The sequence below is a fragment of the Mastigoproctus giganteus genome, chromosome 2 (genome assembly GCF_048544385.1).
Source record: "Mastigoproctus giganteus isolate SK-2022 chromosome 2, ASM4854438v1, whole genome shotgun sequence".
Taxonomy (NCBI): Eukaryota; Metazoa; Arthropoda; class Arachnida; order Uropygi; family Thelyphonidae; genus Mastigoproctus; species Mastigoproctus giganteus.
In genome coordinates this window covers 254,831,742-254,850,709 of record NC_143576.1, presented here as the reverse complement: position 1 = coordinate 254,850,709, position 18,968 = coordinate 254,831,742, and the positions used below count along the sequence as shown (strand labels likewise).

The 18,968-nt window shown below is 39.4% G+C and overlaps 1 protein-coding gene across 1 annotated transcript in view; it reads left to right on the top strand.

The window, feature by feature from the left end:
• The window catches only part of Sps1 (inactive selenide, water dikinase), a 90,773-nt gene that overhangs the window by 53,126 nt on the left and 18,679 nt on the right, over positions 1 to 18,968 (top strand). The window contains exons 4-5 of the mRNA XM_090389852.1: positions 796 to 908; positions 13,550 to 13,740. Coding sequence (XP_090245978.1) covers positions 796 to 908; positions 13,550 to 13,740 — 304 coding nt within the window. The remainder of the gene's footprint in view (positions 1 to 795; positions 909 to 13,549; positions 13,741 to 18,968) is intronic.

Below are 18,968 nucleotides of genomic sequence, written 5' to 3'. Positions count from 1 at the left end.
AGTTTCTCTATTCAGGAGACCCTAGTTTCCCTTTTCAGCAGAGTTTATAATCGGACAATTTTTCTTTAAAGAGTCTACACCTCATGGCCCCGTAAAGTGTACGGTAACTAGTGTTATCTCTTCTAAGAGATCACATTATTCCCACTCTGCAAGAAAGGCAGTGCTTGGAGACAGAGTTCATGCAATATGGTGCCCCTCCTCAAGTTGGTCCACAAGTGAAGGAACTGCTCCATTCAACATTTGGAAATGATTGCATCATTTCTAGACACCTTCTGCAGTTGTGGCCAGCCTGATCAACAGATCTCAATCCCTGTGATTTCTGGCTATGGGGGATACCTGAGAGACAGTTTGCCGTGGCGGCATAACAGACGCTTGTTGATTTGAAAGCAAGCATTAAACAACATGTAGCTAACATCCCCACTGAGATGCTACACGAAACTGTGTCGTACGCAGTCCTCTGTTTTCAGAATGTCATCTCAAGTGAAGGAAAGAACAATATCTGTACATTTCTAAGTTCTGTTATTAAAATCTAATCCAAAGTTAAGTATTCCATCTCATGTTTTCAGTGCTAATTTCTCCCCTGGTGGAAATTTGAACTAATTTTTCTTCTTCTACAAATCGCTTCCCCATAGTCTAAATGACATGCCTGTTGATTTTCACAATGCTATCTCTAAATGGTTTGACACTAGGGTCTTCTGAATGGGGAAACTTATTTTATAACCATCCAATATATACCCTTTTTTAAATTATTCTTTTATTTTATTTTATTTTATTTTTTCTGTTGTGTCCTCTTAGGATTGTGCTTATGAAGCTGGAACTCAAGTTACTGGAGGTCAAACTATACTGAATCCTTGGATGACTATTGGTGGAGTTGCAACAAGTGTCTGTCAACCAAATGAATTTATTGTGTAAGTATCCTGTTCAAGTTAAATGGATTTATTAAAATAGATGCCAATGAAATGGACATTTTGTAATGTCTTGTATTGTATATCTAAAATATAGTGACCTTGAATGTATTTTTTATCCAGTTTCATCAATAATTAGAAAATATATGATGCAGAAATAATGAGAAATCACATACAGTAGAACGTCGGTTATCCGGAATAATTTGAAAGACCTGATTTATTTTATTTTTTTATTTATTAACGGTAGTACAGTAAGCTCCGGTTATAGTGATCATGTTTGCAAATTGAATTTTGATTATAATAAGCAAAAGATCAAGTTTACTACATGTTTATAACAGATTGTACAAACAAAAAGCCCAGTAAACCGAAAACTGCAAATTGTTTTGTGATTGTGACCCCCTAGAATTCTAAGTGACCTTCAGAAATGTGCTTTAGAAAAATATCACAGAGATCTGGGTTTTCTCGGAAAGCACGAGGAAATTTCAGTTATTAAAAGATTAGTTTGGCTCCAGATTCAGTAAGAATAATATCGGCCCGAAACCGTGCGATTTATTATTTTTCTCAATTTTTAATGGTAACATGTAAACGAAAATAAAATGCGTAGTTTTAACATTGCAACAAAAAACAGAAATTATTGATAGAATTAGAAAAGGTGAAAATTTAGGAAATCTCTCCAAAGTATTTAATGCGTGGACTTCAAAAATTTACGACATCAAGAAAAATTCCAATGCTATAACAGAATTTGTGTCAATTATGGATAGTGAAGGAGGATCTAGAAGGGAAAAAACAATTTTGAAGTCTGAAAATTCCACTTTAGAGAGTGCGCTCACTGTTTTTTTTTTTTTTTTGTTTTCTTCAGAGCGAAGTTTAGGCGACCAGTGTCTGGCCCAATGTTGTGTGAAAAAGCATTGGATTTTAATTGAAAATTAAGAGGTAATGAAGATTTTAAGGCAAGCACAGGTTGGCTGAAAAACTTAAACTGAGACACGGTATACGTGAACTAGATATTCAAGGCGAGAACTTTCTGCAGATGAATCGGCAGCGGTGTCCTTTTAAAAGTAAGTTTGCTTCAGTTATAGCAAATTAAGAGAAAGAAATGTTTATAATATTGATGAGATGGGCTTATTATGGAAAGCATTACAGAGGAAAAATCTAGCCACTAAAAGAGAAATACCTACACCAGGTTTTAAGATGAGAAAAGAGCAAGTTACAATTGCTATATGTGCAGATGTCATTGGATGCACAGATTGCCCGTGCTCGTTATTGGTAAGTCAAAAAAAAACCGAGAGCATTTGGTTCCTACAAAATCTTGTGGACTTATTACACTTTTATAGATATGAAAACCCCAAACACAAAGGTATTAGAACCTGTAGTACTTAGTACCGTGATCCGTTGGAGGTTGAGAAGTTAAGAAAATACTTATTGACATTAGACTTAAATTTCTGTAGATTGTAAATTTTTGGAAATACATGAGGGGAGATTTTTCCAGAAAATGAAAGTTAAAGGAACAAATTAGGAAGAAGAGAAGTTAGTTCTGTGAGTTTGAAGTTGGACAATAAATGGAAGCTTACTGGTTGTAGCATGTGTTCGGTCTAGTTTGGAGAGGATTATAGAAGCCAGTTCAGAAGAACAGTGCCCATGGAAGTGTCTATAGAAAGTTTGAGACAGAGAATGGAGAGACTTTGTAAGAGATGGTCGTCGATTAATCTAACTGCCCTGTTTGAGTGGAGTAGTAGCATTAGATAGGTTATGAGGGCATGGTCCCAGATGTGGGAACAATATTTGAGATTTGTATAGAGTGAGTAGCTTTTTAGAAGAAAAATGCCAAGAGCAAAAGAGAAACCCCAATTTTATAGATGCAGAGGTTGTTGTTGTTATTTGGTTTTTAGGAGCATTAGCAACTAAGGCCATATTGCTCCGGGATATGCGGTGGTCATTCCCTGACCTTTCCGCATCCTCCGTATTTGGTGGTGACGGGCTCGAACCCCGGTCTAATCAAGAAGCGTGTGCTACGCACTGGTGCTCCTTCCCACCTGCCTACGGAGGTGCCGGAGATGCAGAGGAAGCAATATTTTTGATGTGTTTATGCCAAGAAAGATTAGAAGTCAAGTGTTGTCAAAGATGAGCATAGGAGTAGAAGAATCATTTTTTGAGATATATTAGATAGGACTGAGTTTTAGAAGGACTGAAATCAACTAAGTTGTCTTTTCCCTACTGGAGAATTGCCTGGAGATTAGCATTTAACGAATTGGTAGACGATATTTGAGAAGTTGAAGCTGTTTGTGCAGGCACAGTTTTCTCAAACTAGAAAGTAGTGTAGTGTGCCATCATCAACAAAACTATTGATAGGATTTCCAGTCAATGGGAGAAGGTCATTAGCATTAGTAGAGGCATTTGATGCAAGAAACCAAGCTTATGCAGCATCAGCCAAAAAAAAAAAAAAAAAACCCACTTCCACTTCACCCCTCTGTTCGTTCAAAATACCTGTCCAGCTGAGCCTTAAACTTATTTAGGCTATCAACCTCCACCACAAGGGATGGAAGTCTGTTCCACCAACCAACCACCTGCTGGCTAAAGGCAAATTTCCGCACGTCTATCCTACATCTGTCTTTCCTCAATTTGAATTTATGCCCTCTCAGGTGATTTTTCTGAGCTAGAGGAAGAATCCCATCAGCATTGAGCATTCTCAAACCATTCAAGGCTTTATACACCTCTATCAGATCACCTCGCTGGTGCCTAGTCTCCAGACACTGTAATTTGCAAAACTTAAGCCTTTCTTCGTAAGAGCACCCCTTTGTTCCATTTACTAATCTTGTTGCCTTTCTCTGTACTCGTTCCAGCAGCTCTACATCCTTCTTGAAATGAGGCCTCCAGACCTGTATACAGTACTCTAGGTGTGGCCCGACCATTGCCTTATACAATGGAATAATCACCTCCTTATCCCTGCTGGAAAAATTCCTGTATATCATTGACAATACTCCATGAGCTACTCTTGCAGCCCGTCTGCACTGCTCAGAGAACTTCATATCTGCCTGCACAACCACCCCCAAGTCCCTTTCATTCTCTACCACTGTCAGTGTAGTACCACAGAGCTGATACGTTGCTCTGGGGTTGCTGTTTCCCATGTGTAGTACTTTACATTTGTCAATGTTAAACTTCATTTGCCACCTCTCAGCCCATCTGCTCAACCTTTCCAGATCCTGTTGCAGCAGCATAGTGTCAGTAGTGTCCTTGACAACCCTGCCAACCTTTGTATCATCTGCAAACTTGGACATTAAGCTTGATATACCATCATCAATATCATTTATAAATACAGAAAACAATAATGGACCCAACACTGAGCCCTGAGGGACTCCACTAATAACATTAGTCCACGATGAGCAGTGTCCATTGATTACCACTCTCTGTCTTCTCCCCCTCAACCACCCCTTTATCCATAGCAGCAGTTTGCCTCCAATGTCACACTGCTCCAATTTGTGTAGCAGTCTTCCATGTGCAACAGTATCAAAAGCCTTTCTAAGATCCAAGTATATAATATCAAAGTTAATCCCTGCATCCAGTTCTCTTGCGACTGCATCATAGTATCCAATCAAGTTGGTCAGGCAAGACTTCCCCTTAACAAAACCATGCTGTGTCTGAGCTATAACTGAAGTCTTGTCTAAATGATCCTGCAGTGCTTCTTTAACCAGTGCCTCCATTAATTTTCCTGGAACAGAAGTTAAGCTCACAGGTCTATAATTACTTGTGTCAGCCTTTGATCCTCCTTTGTGAATTGGGGTCACATTTGCACATTTCCAGTCTATGGGTACCTCCCCTGAGTCCAAGGAAGCTCTCATAATTATGGCTAAGGGTTTGCTTACTTCCTTTGCTGCTTCCTTTAATATAACTGGATAGATCCCATCCACCCCGGGTGCCTTTCTTGTGTTTATCTTCAACAGTTTCTCCTCCACTTTACTCCCAGTTATTTCAAGATTCTGTAGCTTACTGCTAGAGTTGAATACACCTCTGGCATTCCCCTTGCTGAATAACTCCTCATGTGTGAATGTCGATGCAAAATATTCATTTAGTTTGTTAGCTACCTGAGCAGGATCATCAACAGTTGACCCATCAATATCAAGTGGACCAATCTGATTCATCCCCTTCCTTCTAGAGTTTACATAAGTAAAGAACTCTGCTGTTTTTCTTTGCATCCCTTGCCAAGGATTTCTCGTAATCTGCCTTCGCCTGCCTAACCTCCTTTGTAACTTGGTTGCATATCAACTTGTATCTGTCATAGGCTTCTGTGTCATGTGTTAATTTGTAAGTATCCCATGCATTTTTCTTCTCTGCCATATGCCTCATTAGTTCATCTGACATCCATTTTGGCCTAAACCTTAAACAATATTTCTTAGTTGGTATGTAAAGCCTAGTAGCTTCCAAGATTAATTCTTTGAATGCTTCCCATTTTGAATTTGCTGTTGGTAACATCATCAGTTGGTCCCACTGTATAGAATTTAAATACTGTCTCAGTCCATCGTAGTCGCCTTTACGGAAGCAATAACCCTTCCCTTTACCCCTAATGGTAGTTACCTCTTTGAGTAAATCCCACTTCAGCACACTGTGATCACTGCCACCTAGTGGTTCATTTATCTGCAGATTCTTAATGCATGAAGACACACTGCTGATAATCAAATCAAGAGTATTACTCCCTCTAGTTGCCTCCCGAACATGCTGATGTAGAAAACAATCATCCAATAAATCCACAAAAGCCCTGCTAGTGTGTGAGTAACCAGCCCCCAAATTCCAGTCAATATCTGGGAAATTAAAATCTCCCATTATAAGACTCTCTGATTTACTGGCCCACTCTATTTCCCTGTACAGTTCCTTATTATACTCATCAGAGTCATTAGGCCTATAGCACACTCCTACTCTCAATTTTGATCTCCCAATGACTCAACACTGCACTGTCCGGCGATGTCGACTGGCTTCACTTCCTTGGTTTTTATGTGTTTCTTAACTAATAGCATAACCCCTCCCCCCTTCCCAACCTGTCTATCCTTTCTGTAGACGTTGTACTCCCCAAATTCCAGTTCTGCATCCCTTATATCTGTGTGACACCACGTCTCTGATATCCCAACAATATCTGCCTTTGATATTTTGAGCAATACCTCAAATTCATCAAATTTATTTACTAAACTCCTAGCATTGGTGTACACGCAAGTATACCTGCACCTGTTTCTATTCTTAGCTACCCTAACACAACCCATGTGTTTACTTATACCGCAATGGCTCCCAGCAGTCTCTGAAATACCATGCATCTTGTTTTTCAGGCCTCTGCTCATTCTAATAGAAGCAGTGCAAGAATCTTTTTCACCTCTGCCAGTGGCTACTGTCAATCTATTGGTCTTTGTCTTCCCCCAAGCTAGCAGTTTTCCGACCCACCTAACACTGCCTCGATAGCATCAGCAAATATTCTCGCACCCTTTCTATTTAAGTGTATCCCATCCCTGTAGAAGCAATCTCTCCTGTTAACAAGTACAGTCCAGGCTGAAAAAAATTCATTCTACCCCTTGAGCCCTGCACAATCTTTCCAGGGCCGAATTGATCGACAAGGCTCTCATCATATACTCCCTCCTATCGTGTCTGGGCAGAATTGCAGACACTTTCAAATTCAACTCTAATTCTCGGCTTTTGTTCAACAATGACCTGTACTTGTTAAGTAATTCTGCCGGTCTCCTACTCTTAATATTATTAGTGCCAACGTGTACAACTATATCACCTTTTGTGCCCTTAAAAGATGATATTCGCTCTACAACGTCATCAACCTTTGCCCCTGGCAGACATACCCTGGTCCTGTTCCACCTATCTTTTTTACAAAGCATGTTCCCCGTTTCCCTGACAATAGAGTCACCAACAACTACTAGTTCCTTCGGGACCAGCGCATTCTGCCTTGGGGGTTGTCTCCGTGTCACGCGATGCCCAAGTGCAAGCTCTGGCGTTGTTGTGGGCAGCTGAGAGCTTGATGGGCCCCTCAATTTAGTTTCTTCGAGGGCATCGACCCTGTCCTTCAAGCTCTCATACAAAGGGTACTAGGAAAGTTTTGCAATACAGCTTTGCTTATTTAATTTTTTCAAAGTAATTTCCTCTACATTCAATACACCTCTCCATCCTCCGAAACCGATCTTTAAACCAGTTCTGCCAAGTTTCACTAGGGAGTAAAGCACACTCGTTGTCCCAAGCCCATAGAAGGTCCTCATCACTGGAAAACCGCCTCCCTTTTAGCTTCATTTTCACATGCGGGAACAGTGCAAAGTCGCAGGGAGCAAGGTCTGGACTGTAGGGAGGGTGCTCGAGAAGTTTCAGTCCTGTTGTGGTCAAATATTCGGTGCAGGCTTTGGCGCGGTGAGCTGCAGCATTATCGTGATGGAGGTACCAGGTGTCCATTCTTGACTTTGGCCGCAGGTTCTTCATAGATCCAATGACTTTAGGCAGGCATTGTTCAGTATACCACTTAGCTGTGACTGTCTTCTGCGTGTCCAAAACGACACGTTCCACAATTCCACTCGATTTGAAATATACAGCTATCATTTTCTTCTCTACAGATCGGGATTTTCTGACAATTACGGGTGTGTCGTCGTCATCATCAAAGACCCAAACTTTGTTTTGAGCCTTGGTCGGCAGATTGTAATAGTACAGCCAAGTCTCGTCACCTGTCACGATGTTGTTCACATACCGCGATTGTCCCTTATCAAACTTTTTTAACATCTCCCGGCACCAAGTCACACGTCGTGTCATCTGCTCTTCGGTCAGTTGATGCGGCACCCAGAGAGAACAAAGTTTCTTCACGTGCAAATGAACATGCAGAATCAAACGAATTGCTGGTGCATTTAGGCCCAAAGTATCCTCTATCTGTTGGTAGGTCACTCGCCTGTTTTCGTCAAGCATTTTCCTCACAGCAGTAACGTTTTCCTCCGTAACTGACGTTCGTGGCCTTCCCGGCCTCTCAGAATCCTCTAGAGTGAAATTTCCCCTTTGGAATTCTCTATACCACCTGAATATCGTTGTACGATGTGGACAATCATCATCTAGTGCAAGAGTCGTTTCTTCTAAGCACTGGTCTATGGTTAAAACACGCACGAAATTATACCGCAAAACTGTCCTTATCTCATTTCGTGACCACGATGCCATCGCAAGCACTTTACACTCTCACTACTAATTAATAACTGAGCCCATCGACTTGGCGCGGCGGCTACTATGCACGTATGAACATGTCTCAACATGCAGCAACAAGCAGCTTCCTGTGATTCATTGTTGCGTCATATTGCAAAACCTTCCTAGTACCCTTTGTATAGGCCCACAAGAACGCAGAGTTGTTGCCTGATATCGATACACTCCTTGCATCACGCACACACACAAAGACATCCCCCTTGGCAGTATCTTGTCCCGTACCCAATTGCTCTGCAAACATCAAGCAAACAGTGCATTTTATAAAGCTGTGAGTCAGAGGACAACTGCCCCCCTCAGTTCTGCTCTGAGCCACAGCACTTCCATTAGCTTGAGCCTTTTGCTTTGCTGCTCTGGTCTGAGTCATGATTCTATTAATTAATTAATTAATTATAATTAATTATGTTATGTTATTAATTATGTTAAATATAATTAATTATATTACGTTTGTAATCTAAGTCGTTATATGTATTTATTTAAACGTACAATTTAACTGCTAACGAAGTTCAACTAACACTATCTAGTACGGTATATAACTATCGTATCACAAAGGCGGGAAAATTACGAACGGTAGCAGAGTTGAAACACATGGAAACCTTTACCGATACTTTTATGCTATTACAAGGCCGAGTAAAGAATAAATACACCAAATTAATCAGAAAATCACAAAATAATGTTATACTACTAAATTTAAATCAAAAGTTTTAGAAAAACAATAATTTCAAATCAATAAATAAGAAAAATCCACTTAGCGGCTTTGAACACAACTGTCTCTAGTAGTATTAATATGCAAGAGGAAAAGGGTGGGAGAAAATTGAACCTTAGGGAACACCAGCACTATTGGAGAAGTTAGAAGACAGAGTAGTCTACTGTTATGTGCAGTGATAGAGATTAAACTGGATAGCCAATTACAAAAAAAAAAAAAAAAAAAAAAATTGGCAAACCGTAAGCTTATGTAGAAGACCTGTTTTGCAAAACACAAACAAAAGCCTTTGAAACGTCAAGAGCAACTGCTTGAATTTGTAAGCTCTTCTGTTAAATTTGTGCATAGATGCGTAACATAAGCCAGATCAACACTGATGGAATCCATGCTGGCGATCATTGATGATGGAAGGATTTAAGATAGTTTAGTTGGTAGTTAATGGATTTCTCCATTACTTTAGAAAGAGTAGAAGTAAGTGTAATGGAATGATAATTGGATGGTAGGGATTTGTTGCCCTTTTTAGGAACTGCCTGGATATGAGCAAATTTCTAAGCAGAAGAAAACACCAATGAAATAAAAGTGTAAAAAGGTGAGAAAAGAGCCACCCGTCAGAACAGGAGTAAGCTCGGGAGCACAGGTTTGAGAACAAGTGGAGAATTACCACTAGGCCCTGGTACTTGCTTGGTATCAAGACTATTCAAAATTCTTCTGACATCCTTTTAATGGGAAACCATAGGAGTCAGAGTGAAGAGTACTGGAAATTTTTTTGCATCGGCTTCTGTGGCCATAATGCACCTCCCAAGGTTTTTGCAGTACTCTGATCCAAGCCCGAGGCGGGATTCGAACCCGCGACCTTTTGGTTGCTAGGCAGGTACTTTACCCACCCGGCTAGCCCGGTCGGCGTACTGGAAATGGTAGGAGGTGGTTTACCAAGATTGTCAATGCAAGAGTTAGAAGAAATGTAGGATGCTAGTAAGTCCGCTTTACCTTTAATAACTAGCAATAGAACCACCAGATTTTAACAGAGGTGGTAGAGATGGGCAAAAGTTACTGTCAATAGCATTGGCAAGAGACCAGAATGCTTGACTACCATTCGGAAAAGAAGCAAGTTTTCTACTCTTAGCCAGTACAAAATCTAGTTTGAACTGATCAATAACTGCTTTACAATTGTTGCAGTCTTTGGTGTAGGCAGAAAACGAACCCAGATATTTGGATGCAAGCCAGTTTAGTATGCAACGACCTTATCTTGAATAGCCTTAGTACATTTATTGGAAAAACCAAGGTTTAAATAAAAAAAAATTGAGGTTCAGTCTGCAATAAATATTTCATCCTTAGAAGAGTAATTTCACTGACATGATCTGAGCAAGCAGTGATATCAGATCTAAAATAGTAATCCAACCAAGGAAAAGAAGAATAGAAATCTTGCAGATTGTCACATTTTGCATTATTGTAATGGCAAACAACATTAGGTTGAGAATGGCCACAAGAGAAATAATCGATTGGAGAAGAGACCATTACCAATTTGTGATCTGAGGTGTCTAGAGGACCACTCGCCATGACTGTGTACGTGGAAGGGTTGTTTGTGAGAAAGAACAGAAGTGTTGGCTGTATACACAGTTAGGATTGTCTGGTATTCTGGTAGGTAAATGAACGATCTGTGCGAGGTCATTAGTAATTGCAAAAGCCTCAGCATTTCGACTAGCTGGTTTTACATGAGTAGAAACTGCATAAACATTAAATTCACCAAGGAAAATTACCTCACTGTAGGCAAGATGAACTGAAGAAAGTTCAGTTTCAAAGAAAGGAAGTAAGAATTCTATGTGATTAGGAGTTGAGAGAATGATATAGGCAACAGATGAATTTGACAATATGGGGTAGAGAGATTTTCATCAAGAGAAGGTTAAAAAGAGGATATTCCAAATTATGAAGTCTGACAGATTATCAGAGTTGACAAGTGCAAAGGCACCACCTTTTGAAGCTAAAGGAATCGTACACTGAATAATTAGCTCAACTGAGATGAGCAGTAGTTGAATCAGCCAATTGGTATTCTGTCTTGTAAGTGGTGTTTGGCAGGCTCTAAGTGGGAATGAACATCATTGAGATTGAAACTGACTGTATATTTGTGAAATAAGTGAGGAAGTGTTTGGGAGCTTTAGATCTTTTCACAGATATTAAGTTTGTATTAGTTTGACTATTGAAGATGTATTCAGCAGTAAGAAAATGTGGAAGGACAAGTTGTATGAGGTAATGAAAAGTAATGAAATTTTCATTACTTTAATGAAAGTAATGAAAAAAAAAAAGGAAAGAAATTTGTGGTGCAAAACATGGACCTAAGCACTTTTTGAGTGATACCATCAAATGCATTCATCACATTTTCCATTATCAGGCCAAATTTTGCAAGAAAATGCTACTTATGTAGCTCAGCAACATGGAACTACTGACTCTTCAAATGCGGCAGTGGCTGGCTCCAAATATTTAAGGACAGGAATAATTTGGTTTCGCAAAATTATTTGTTCTTTGTGGAGAGTCTTGTAATGGAAAATTAAGCAAACAAGGAATCTCTTTTCTGTTATGCTGCAATGCAGCTGGCAGTACAAAACTAAACCCGCTTGTGATTGGCAAATTGTCCAAGCCAAGATGATTCTGTGCAATTATCAGGCCAATAGAAGTGCTTGGCTTCGTCAGAATTTTTTATTCTTGGCTATCAAAAGCAGACAGATGAATGGTTTCAGAAAAAAGGAGCATTTTGATGATTCTGGATTGTTGAACAGCACATTCTTCTGGGACTCTTTAAGTTGGTGAATATATGGCTGTAGTTTTTTCCTTCTAATACCACCAATTTTATGCAGCCGCTGGATCAAGACATTATTTATAACATCAAGAGAGCATATAGAGCCTGCCTAATAAGGTACCTGATTCACAACGTAAAAGGAGGGAACTATTTTCAGCCAAAGTGGAATGTCTTAGTTTAGACCCTTGGGACAGTATTGCATCAAGTGTAGTAATCAACTACTTCAAAAAGAATGGCCTTGGTGAGAATATTATTTGAAAACCTTGGTCCGTCAGATGAATGTAATAGCAATGCTGAAAAATGGAGTAATTTGAAGAAGCATATGGATTTTGTTGGTGAATTTGAGGAGTTTGCTAAAGTGGATGATGAAGTTGCTACCTCAGTAATGTTAGAATGCCAAGCAAAACAAAGTTTTTGTTACACATTGCCTTCTAAAAAAAAAAAAGCCAAAAATGCATTGTACATAATGTATTTTTGGCATAGTGTGTTGGTCTGCAGTAATGTTAATAACGAAACAGCTATTTCATTTGATATAAAAAAAAAAAAAAAAAACTGATAATGTCAAACAACTTATGACAAACTGCAGATGAAATTGGATTCCTTCTTTAAGTCAGAGTGATTTGAGTATCACCTTTTATATTAATATTACAATTATTATTTTACTAGTTTGTGATACTGATTACTTATACGAGGGGGTATCAAAAAAATCCAACCCTTACCTAGAAATAATAGCCCTAGAAAAGTGAAACTTCACAAGAACTTTAATTCTTTTCTACATTTCTTCCATTTATGGTTCAGTTTAATGCCTTGGTCATAGAATCTACACTTTTTTCCTGAAACCACGATTCCACTTCATTGATGATTTCTTGAGACAAATCAAAGCCTGCATCCAAGCAATGGTTTCTTCGTTTCTCAAAACAAGAAGTCTGGTGCTAGGTCAGGGGAATAGGGTGGGTGTTGCAGTAGTTCAAAGCCACACTGGGCAACAAAGTTGGTGGTGGCAACGGCTTCAGCAATCTTCCAACCCATTGCGCGGAGACTAGAGATGTGCAGATGGTTGTGTAAAATGCTGTGGGCAGACCCATAACTAATTCTCACTGCATTTGCAATGAAATGAATTGTTACACTTATGTCACTCAGCACCAGCTGCTCAACCTTTGCAACCATCTCACTGTCTGTGAATGTCTCTTGGCTCATCAAAGACACTTGTACGACTGCACTGGAACTCCTGTTTCCACTTTTTACATTCTTCATCAATTTCCTGAGCTTTCTTTCCCTGCAAATGCAGGAACTTGATCACTGTTCGATACTCCACTTTGTCAACCATAGCATCCTTCCTCAGATTTCGGGCTTATCTGAGGAAATCTACGATAGCCTACAGGAATGAAATTTCGCATGTTAGTTATTGAATATGTATTAAAAACTGCATCCTGCTACTGATGTTTTATCTAGGTCAGGATACAAACTTTTTGATATCCACTTGTATACTATACTTTTGTTTAAATTATTTGCTTTTCTCTTAGTTTATTCTATAATAAAGGAAAATATGAAAAAAATGTTTGTTAGATGAGGCTTTTGTTGTTATTATTTAATTTATGTAATTTATTTTATTATTTTGATTCATTTATTTTTTTCTTTATTATTCTTAGATACCAAAAAAAAAAAAAAAAAGATAATTTAATTTTGACACTTGGCATACCTCATTATTACAGAACATGAAAATTGATGTCCCTTGAACTTTGAATTAATGAGATTGTACTGTAGCGTGTTTTAACAGATTCAAAGGCTCATTCATGAAACTATAAATAACTGAAGAGTTGTCCCACTATGAAACGAGCCATGGATTAGGCACAGTATTTAATATTTTGAATTTTCTTGTTTTTAAGATTGCTTTACACGAATTCATACAATTTAAATGAAGCTTTAATTCTTGGTACATATTTATAGGCCTGATAATGCAGTAGTTGGAGATGTCCTTGTATTAACTAAACCACTGGGCACCCAAGTAGCTGTAAATGCTCATCAGTGGCTGGATCAACCAGACAGGTGGAATAGGATCAAACTAGTAGTAACAGAGGAGGATATCTGTAAAGCCTACCATAGAGCAATGGATAGCATGGGAAGATTAAATAGGACAGGTAAAACAAATTTCTTTTAATGGAATATAAACACAGTTTAATGTTCGCAAGGAGTTTGCTTTCCTATTGATATATAAATTTAAACAAATTCTGATATGTGACATATAATAATAATATTTGTCAGTTATTTTAAGTGCCCTAACATCATGCCATATAGGTTTTTAATTGTTTGAAATTGAGTAAATATACTTCATATTTTATGCTTCTAACCAATTTTGTGAACAAGAGTAAGAATCCCCCTCGTGTACGTATTGTGAACAAGAGTAAGAATCCCCCTCGTGTACGTATCGTGAACAAGAGTAAGAATCCCCCTCGTGTACGTATCGTGAACAAGAGTAAGAATCCCCTTCGTGTACGTATCGTGAACAAGAGTAAGAATCCCCCTCGTGTACGTATCGTGAACAAGAGTAAGAATCCCCCTCGTGTACGTATTCCGAACAAGAGTAAGAATCCCCCAGCATTGAGCCTGCTCAAATGCTTAATCCATTCAAAGCCGTGCTCAGATCGCCTCACAGGTGCCTAGACTCTAATTGCTGAAATTCGCAAAATTAAGCATTCTTGGAAAGAACCCCCCTCACCAATCTTATTTCTTGTCTGTGTACTTGTTCCAGCAGCTTCACATCCTTCCTAAAATGAGGCCTCCACACCTGAATGCAATACTCAAGACATAGTCTAACCATTACTTTATACAAAGGAATAATCAGCTCTTTATCCCTATTAAAATCCTATATATCATTGACAAAATCCCATGTGATGTCCTGGCAGCCTTTCTGCACTGCTCAGAAAATTTCATATCTGATTGCAGTTTCTCCACGTCTTTTATTTTTGACTACCCTTAGCTTAGTACCATACAATACTGAAATTGCTGCTACCCATCTGGATTTGGATTTGTCAATGTCAAACCTCACTTGGTCTTTCTCAACCCAACTGTGTAATTTTTCTAGATTGCAGCAGCATATTGTCATTAACCACCCTGCCAACTTAGCCTGGCATATCTTCATCAATATCATTAAGAAATATAGATACCAGCACCAAACCCTGGGAGACTCCACTAATAGCATTAGTCTACGATGAGCAGTGTCTGTTGATAACCTCTGTCTTCCACTCAACCATTCCTTTATCCGTAGCAGTAACTTGACCTTAATGCCACACTGCTCCAATTTGTGCAACAACGTCAAAATGTTTTCTGAAATTAAAGTATACACTAACAAAATTATTTTCTGCATACAGTTCTTTTGTGACTGCATCATAGTATCAGATGAAATTTCCCCTTCACAAGCCCATGTTGTATCTGAAGTATAACTGCACTCCTGTCTAGTTGGCCCTCACTAATTCTTTAACCAGTGACTCCATTATTTTCCATGGAACAGAACTTAACTAACAGGTCTGTAATTTCTCATGTCACCCATTGATTCCCCTTTGTGAATTGGGGATACATTCGCACATCTTCAGTCTGCAGGGACTTCCCCTGAATCCACAGATGCTCTCATAATTATGGCTAATGGTTTGCTTATCTCCTTAGCTGCCTCCCTTAATATAACTGGATAGATCATATCCATCTCAGGTGCCTTATGTTTAACTTCAACAATTTCTCGACCCCGGGTGCCAAGTGATTCTCGTGCGATTGAAGAGCGTTTTCCTCTAAGCGACTAGGTTCTCTTTTGTTTTCTCCCTTGCTTATTAAACTTTTCCGTTAAGTAGCTCTACTTTCTTAAAAGCACTAAGAAAAGAGCCCAGAAGAAGGAAAGAACCCTTTTCTTTAATTTAATTTGTCTTACTAACCTATACGCTTGGCCACACGCGGCACTGCTCCTGCCTCCCTGTGGCGGGGCCGGTAACCTGGGCAGTAAAAATAAACCCACAGGGGCCCAAGTGAGGTAACATGGATATGAGTCAAGGTCAGAAATTCCTTACAATGACCATGACACCAACCAGCCCAAAAGGCTTAGAAGGGAAGCTCAATACCATAATGAATTACCAAATTTCTTGGTGATTCATTCTCTATCCTCCCAACCTGTGGGCAAATTATCACCAGTCTTGATTCAAAAATATTTGGAATCAATTACTGGATCACCAAAAATGGTGAAAAGACTACAATCCAGAGATCTCCTCATTGAAACAGCCACTGCAAAACATTCTGAGCGGCTCTTAAATGCAACATCATTTTGTGGGCTCACAGTATCAGTTACTCCACACAGAACCTTAAATTTATCAAAGGGTGTGATCAGTGAGTGGGACCTAATTACAATCTCCGAAGAAGAGCTACTTCAAGAACTCAGTAGTCAAAAAGTTACGAATGTGAAACGGATTATGACTAAAAAAAGATGGAAATCTCACTCCAACGAGATCCATCGTTTTAACATTCAGTACACCAGACTTACCATCCTCAATAAAAGCTGGCTATTTGAATTGTCATATTAGACCATATATTCCGAATTCCGTTCGCTGCTTCAAATGCCAGAAATACGGGCATTCACAGCAGGCATGTAGAGGTGAGGTCATATGTCCCATCTGTGGCTCTAAAGATCACACTCAAGCGGATTGCTCTGTCCAAACTGCAAAGGAAGCCACCCAGCTTTTTCCAAAATATGTGAGCTATGGATTACAGGAAAGAAAAATACAAAATAGAAAATAAAGTCACCTTTCCTGAGGCACGTAGACAAGTTATGTCGACTATGCCTAGTAGTCTTTCCTATGCAGCTCGCACTCGGAACTTTGTTTCTACTGCAGCTCAAACAGATGTATCAGTTCCACCTAACACCCCTCTAGTGAACTGGCTCAAATCTACACTTTCAACCTCAAAGAAAGATAATCCTCCAAAAAGAACTAGCGAAGCCACAAATACTCCAATCAACACTCCTACTCGTATCCCATCGGTCCCAGTTGAAAAAGAACAATTAAAATCTGAATCAGTCTCTAAAAAAAAAACGGAATCTCCCTCCAAAAGTATGGATTTAGATGAGCTGCTAGATAATGAGGAACCCATTCTAGAACTCCATGCAGATGATACCATAGATACTGGACGCCCCACATTCAAAAAAGGACTGGAAAAAATGTCCCACGTACAGAAAACAGTCAGATGAATCATCCTCAGGTAAACCTAAATAATGCATAAGATCATACAATTGAATTGCAGAGAACTAAGCAGTCATTCTGATGACTTAAGAGATTTAATAGCTCAATTTAATCCCATAGGGGTATGCTTACAGGAAACATTCTTGTCACCCCAAGTTTTGCCAAAATTTTCAAGTTATACCATTTACAGACGAGATAGGAACTCAGAATCACCTGCATGTGGAGGTGTTGCTATTCTTGTTAACGCTAACATACCATCCAGCCGATCCAATTGAGAACTACCCTAGAAGCTGTGTGCAGCTTGCATTGCAGTTGGTACATCATTTACCATTGTTTCCATTTATATTCCGCCATCTGCACTTCTGCTTTCAGAACTTGACAACCTCATTGCACAACTCCCAACTCCAGTTTGTCTTTTTGGTGACTTTAATGGACACCATCCATTGTGGGGATCGGCCACAATGGGTAGAAGAGGCAAATTGATGGAGGAATTCACGCATAATAATGATCTTAATTTATTAAATTCTGGATCTCCAACCTACATCCACTTAGCAATCGGATCTGCTTCTGCAATAGACTTGTCAATTTGTTCACCATCCATATTTCCAATCATGACATGGTCGGTATTAACCGATCCCTTTAACAGTGATCATTTCCCAATTATTGCTCGCTACAAACAGGGGTAACTTCAAATCCCGATCAACGATCCACTTGGCAGTTTAGAAAGGCAAACTGGGTTGGCTATTCTGCCCAAATATGCTTAGACAGATTTTATGTTCAAAGATGATGTAAACACTTCCATAACCAATCAGATTCTGACTTCAGCCATGGCCTCCATTTCAAAATCCACACCATATCGAAAACACAAATCACTGGTGGAATACAGATTGTTTAATTGTCGAACAGAAAAAAAACCGTGTCTGGAATAATTTCCGCAAGTATCCCACTACTAGTAACCTAATTGCTTTTAAAAGACTGAAAGCAAAAGCTAGACAAGTTAGGCGGAAAGCGAAACAGGATTCATGGATTACTTTTGCCTCCACCATTACCAAAGACACGGATACACAGGTCATCTGGAAAAGAATATGGCACTAAATGGCAATTTGCTCAGCTGCCCTCTCCGATACTTCTTTGGAAAGGGAAAAACATTTCTACTCCCGAAGAAGCTGCAAATGCATTAGCAGAATCATTTGCGAAAATCTCAGCTTCTGCCGCCTGTGCGTCCACCTTCCAGAACATCAAAGCAGGTGCAGAACGGCATAAAATTAACTTCTTCATGCTGCGCTCATTCCTGTACAACCAACTGTTTACTTTAATAGAACTTCAGAATCATTAAACAGAGAACTTCCAATAGTGCTGCAGGTTCAGATGGAGTTCATTACATTATGTTAAAGGCGCCTCCGTAGCCAGTTGGGAAGGAGCAGCAGTGCGCAGCACACGCTTCTTGATTAGACCGGGGTTCGAGCCCGTCACCACCAAATACGGAGGATGCAGAAAGGTCAAGGAATGACCACCGCATATCCCGGAGCAATATGGCCTTAGTTGCTAATGCTCCTAAAAACCAACAAAACAAACAAACAAACATTATGTTAAAGCATTTACTTGGAGAAGACTTGAGAACCCTATTAATTTTTTACAATCGGATCTTCTCTGAAAATGTCTATCCATCTTCATGGTGCCATTCATTCATTATCACCTTATGAAAACCAGGAAAAAATCCTTCCTGTGTTGAAAACTACAGGCCAATATCTCTTACAAGCTGCATGGAAAAAATTTTCGAAAGAATGGTTCATACTAGGCTCACTTACATCCTGGAGTCAAGGAATCTCCTTCCAGGTCACCAGTATGGCTTTCAAAAAAATAGATCAACCCTAGATGTGCTCATTAAAGCAGAGTCTCATATCCGAAATGCTTTGTCACGAAACAACATCTAGTCATGGTCAATTTAGATCTCGAAAAGGCATTTGATACTACATGGTGGCATGGTATTATTATGGACCTCTACCATCTGGGGCTTAGGGGTCATTTGCCGGAAATAATTCAAAATTTCCTGCAATTGCACTCTTTTCAAGTCCAATATAAAAACTTTCTCTCTATATCTCACATTCAGGAAGAGGGAATCCCGCAGGGATCAATACTTAGTCCAACACTGT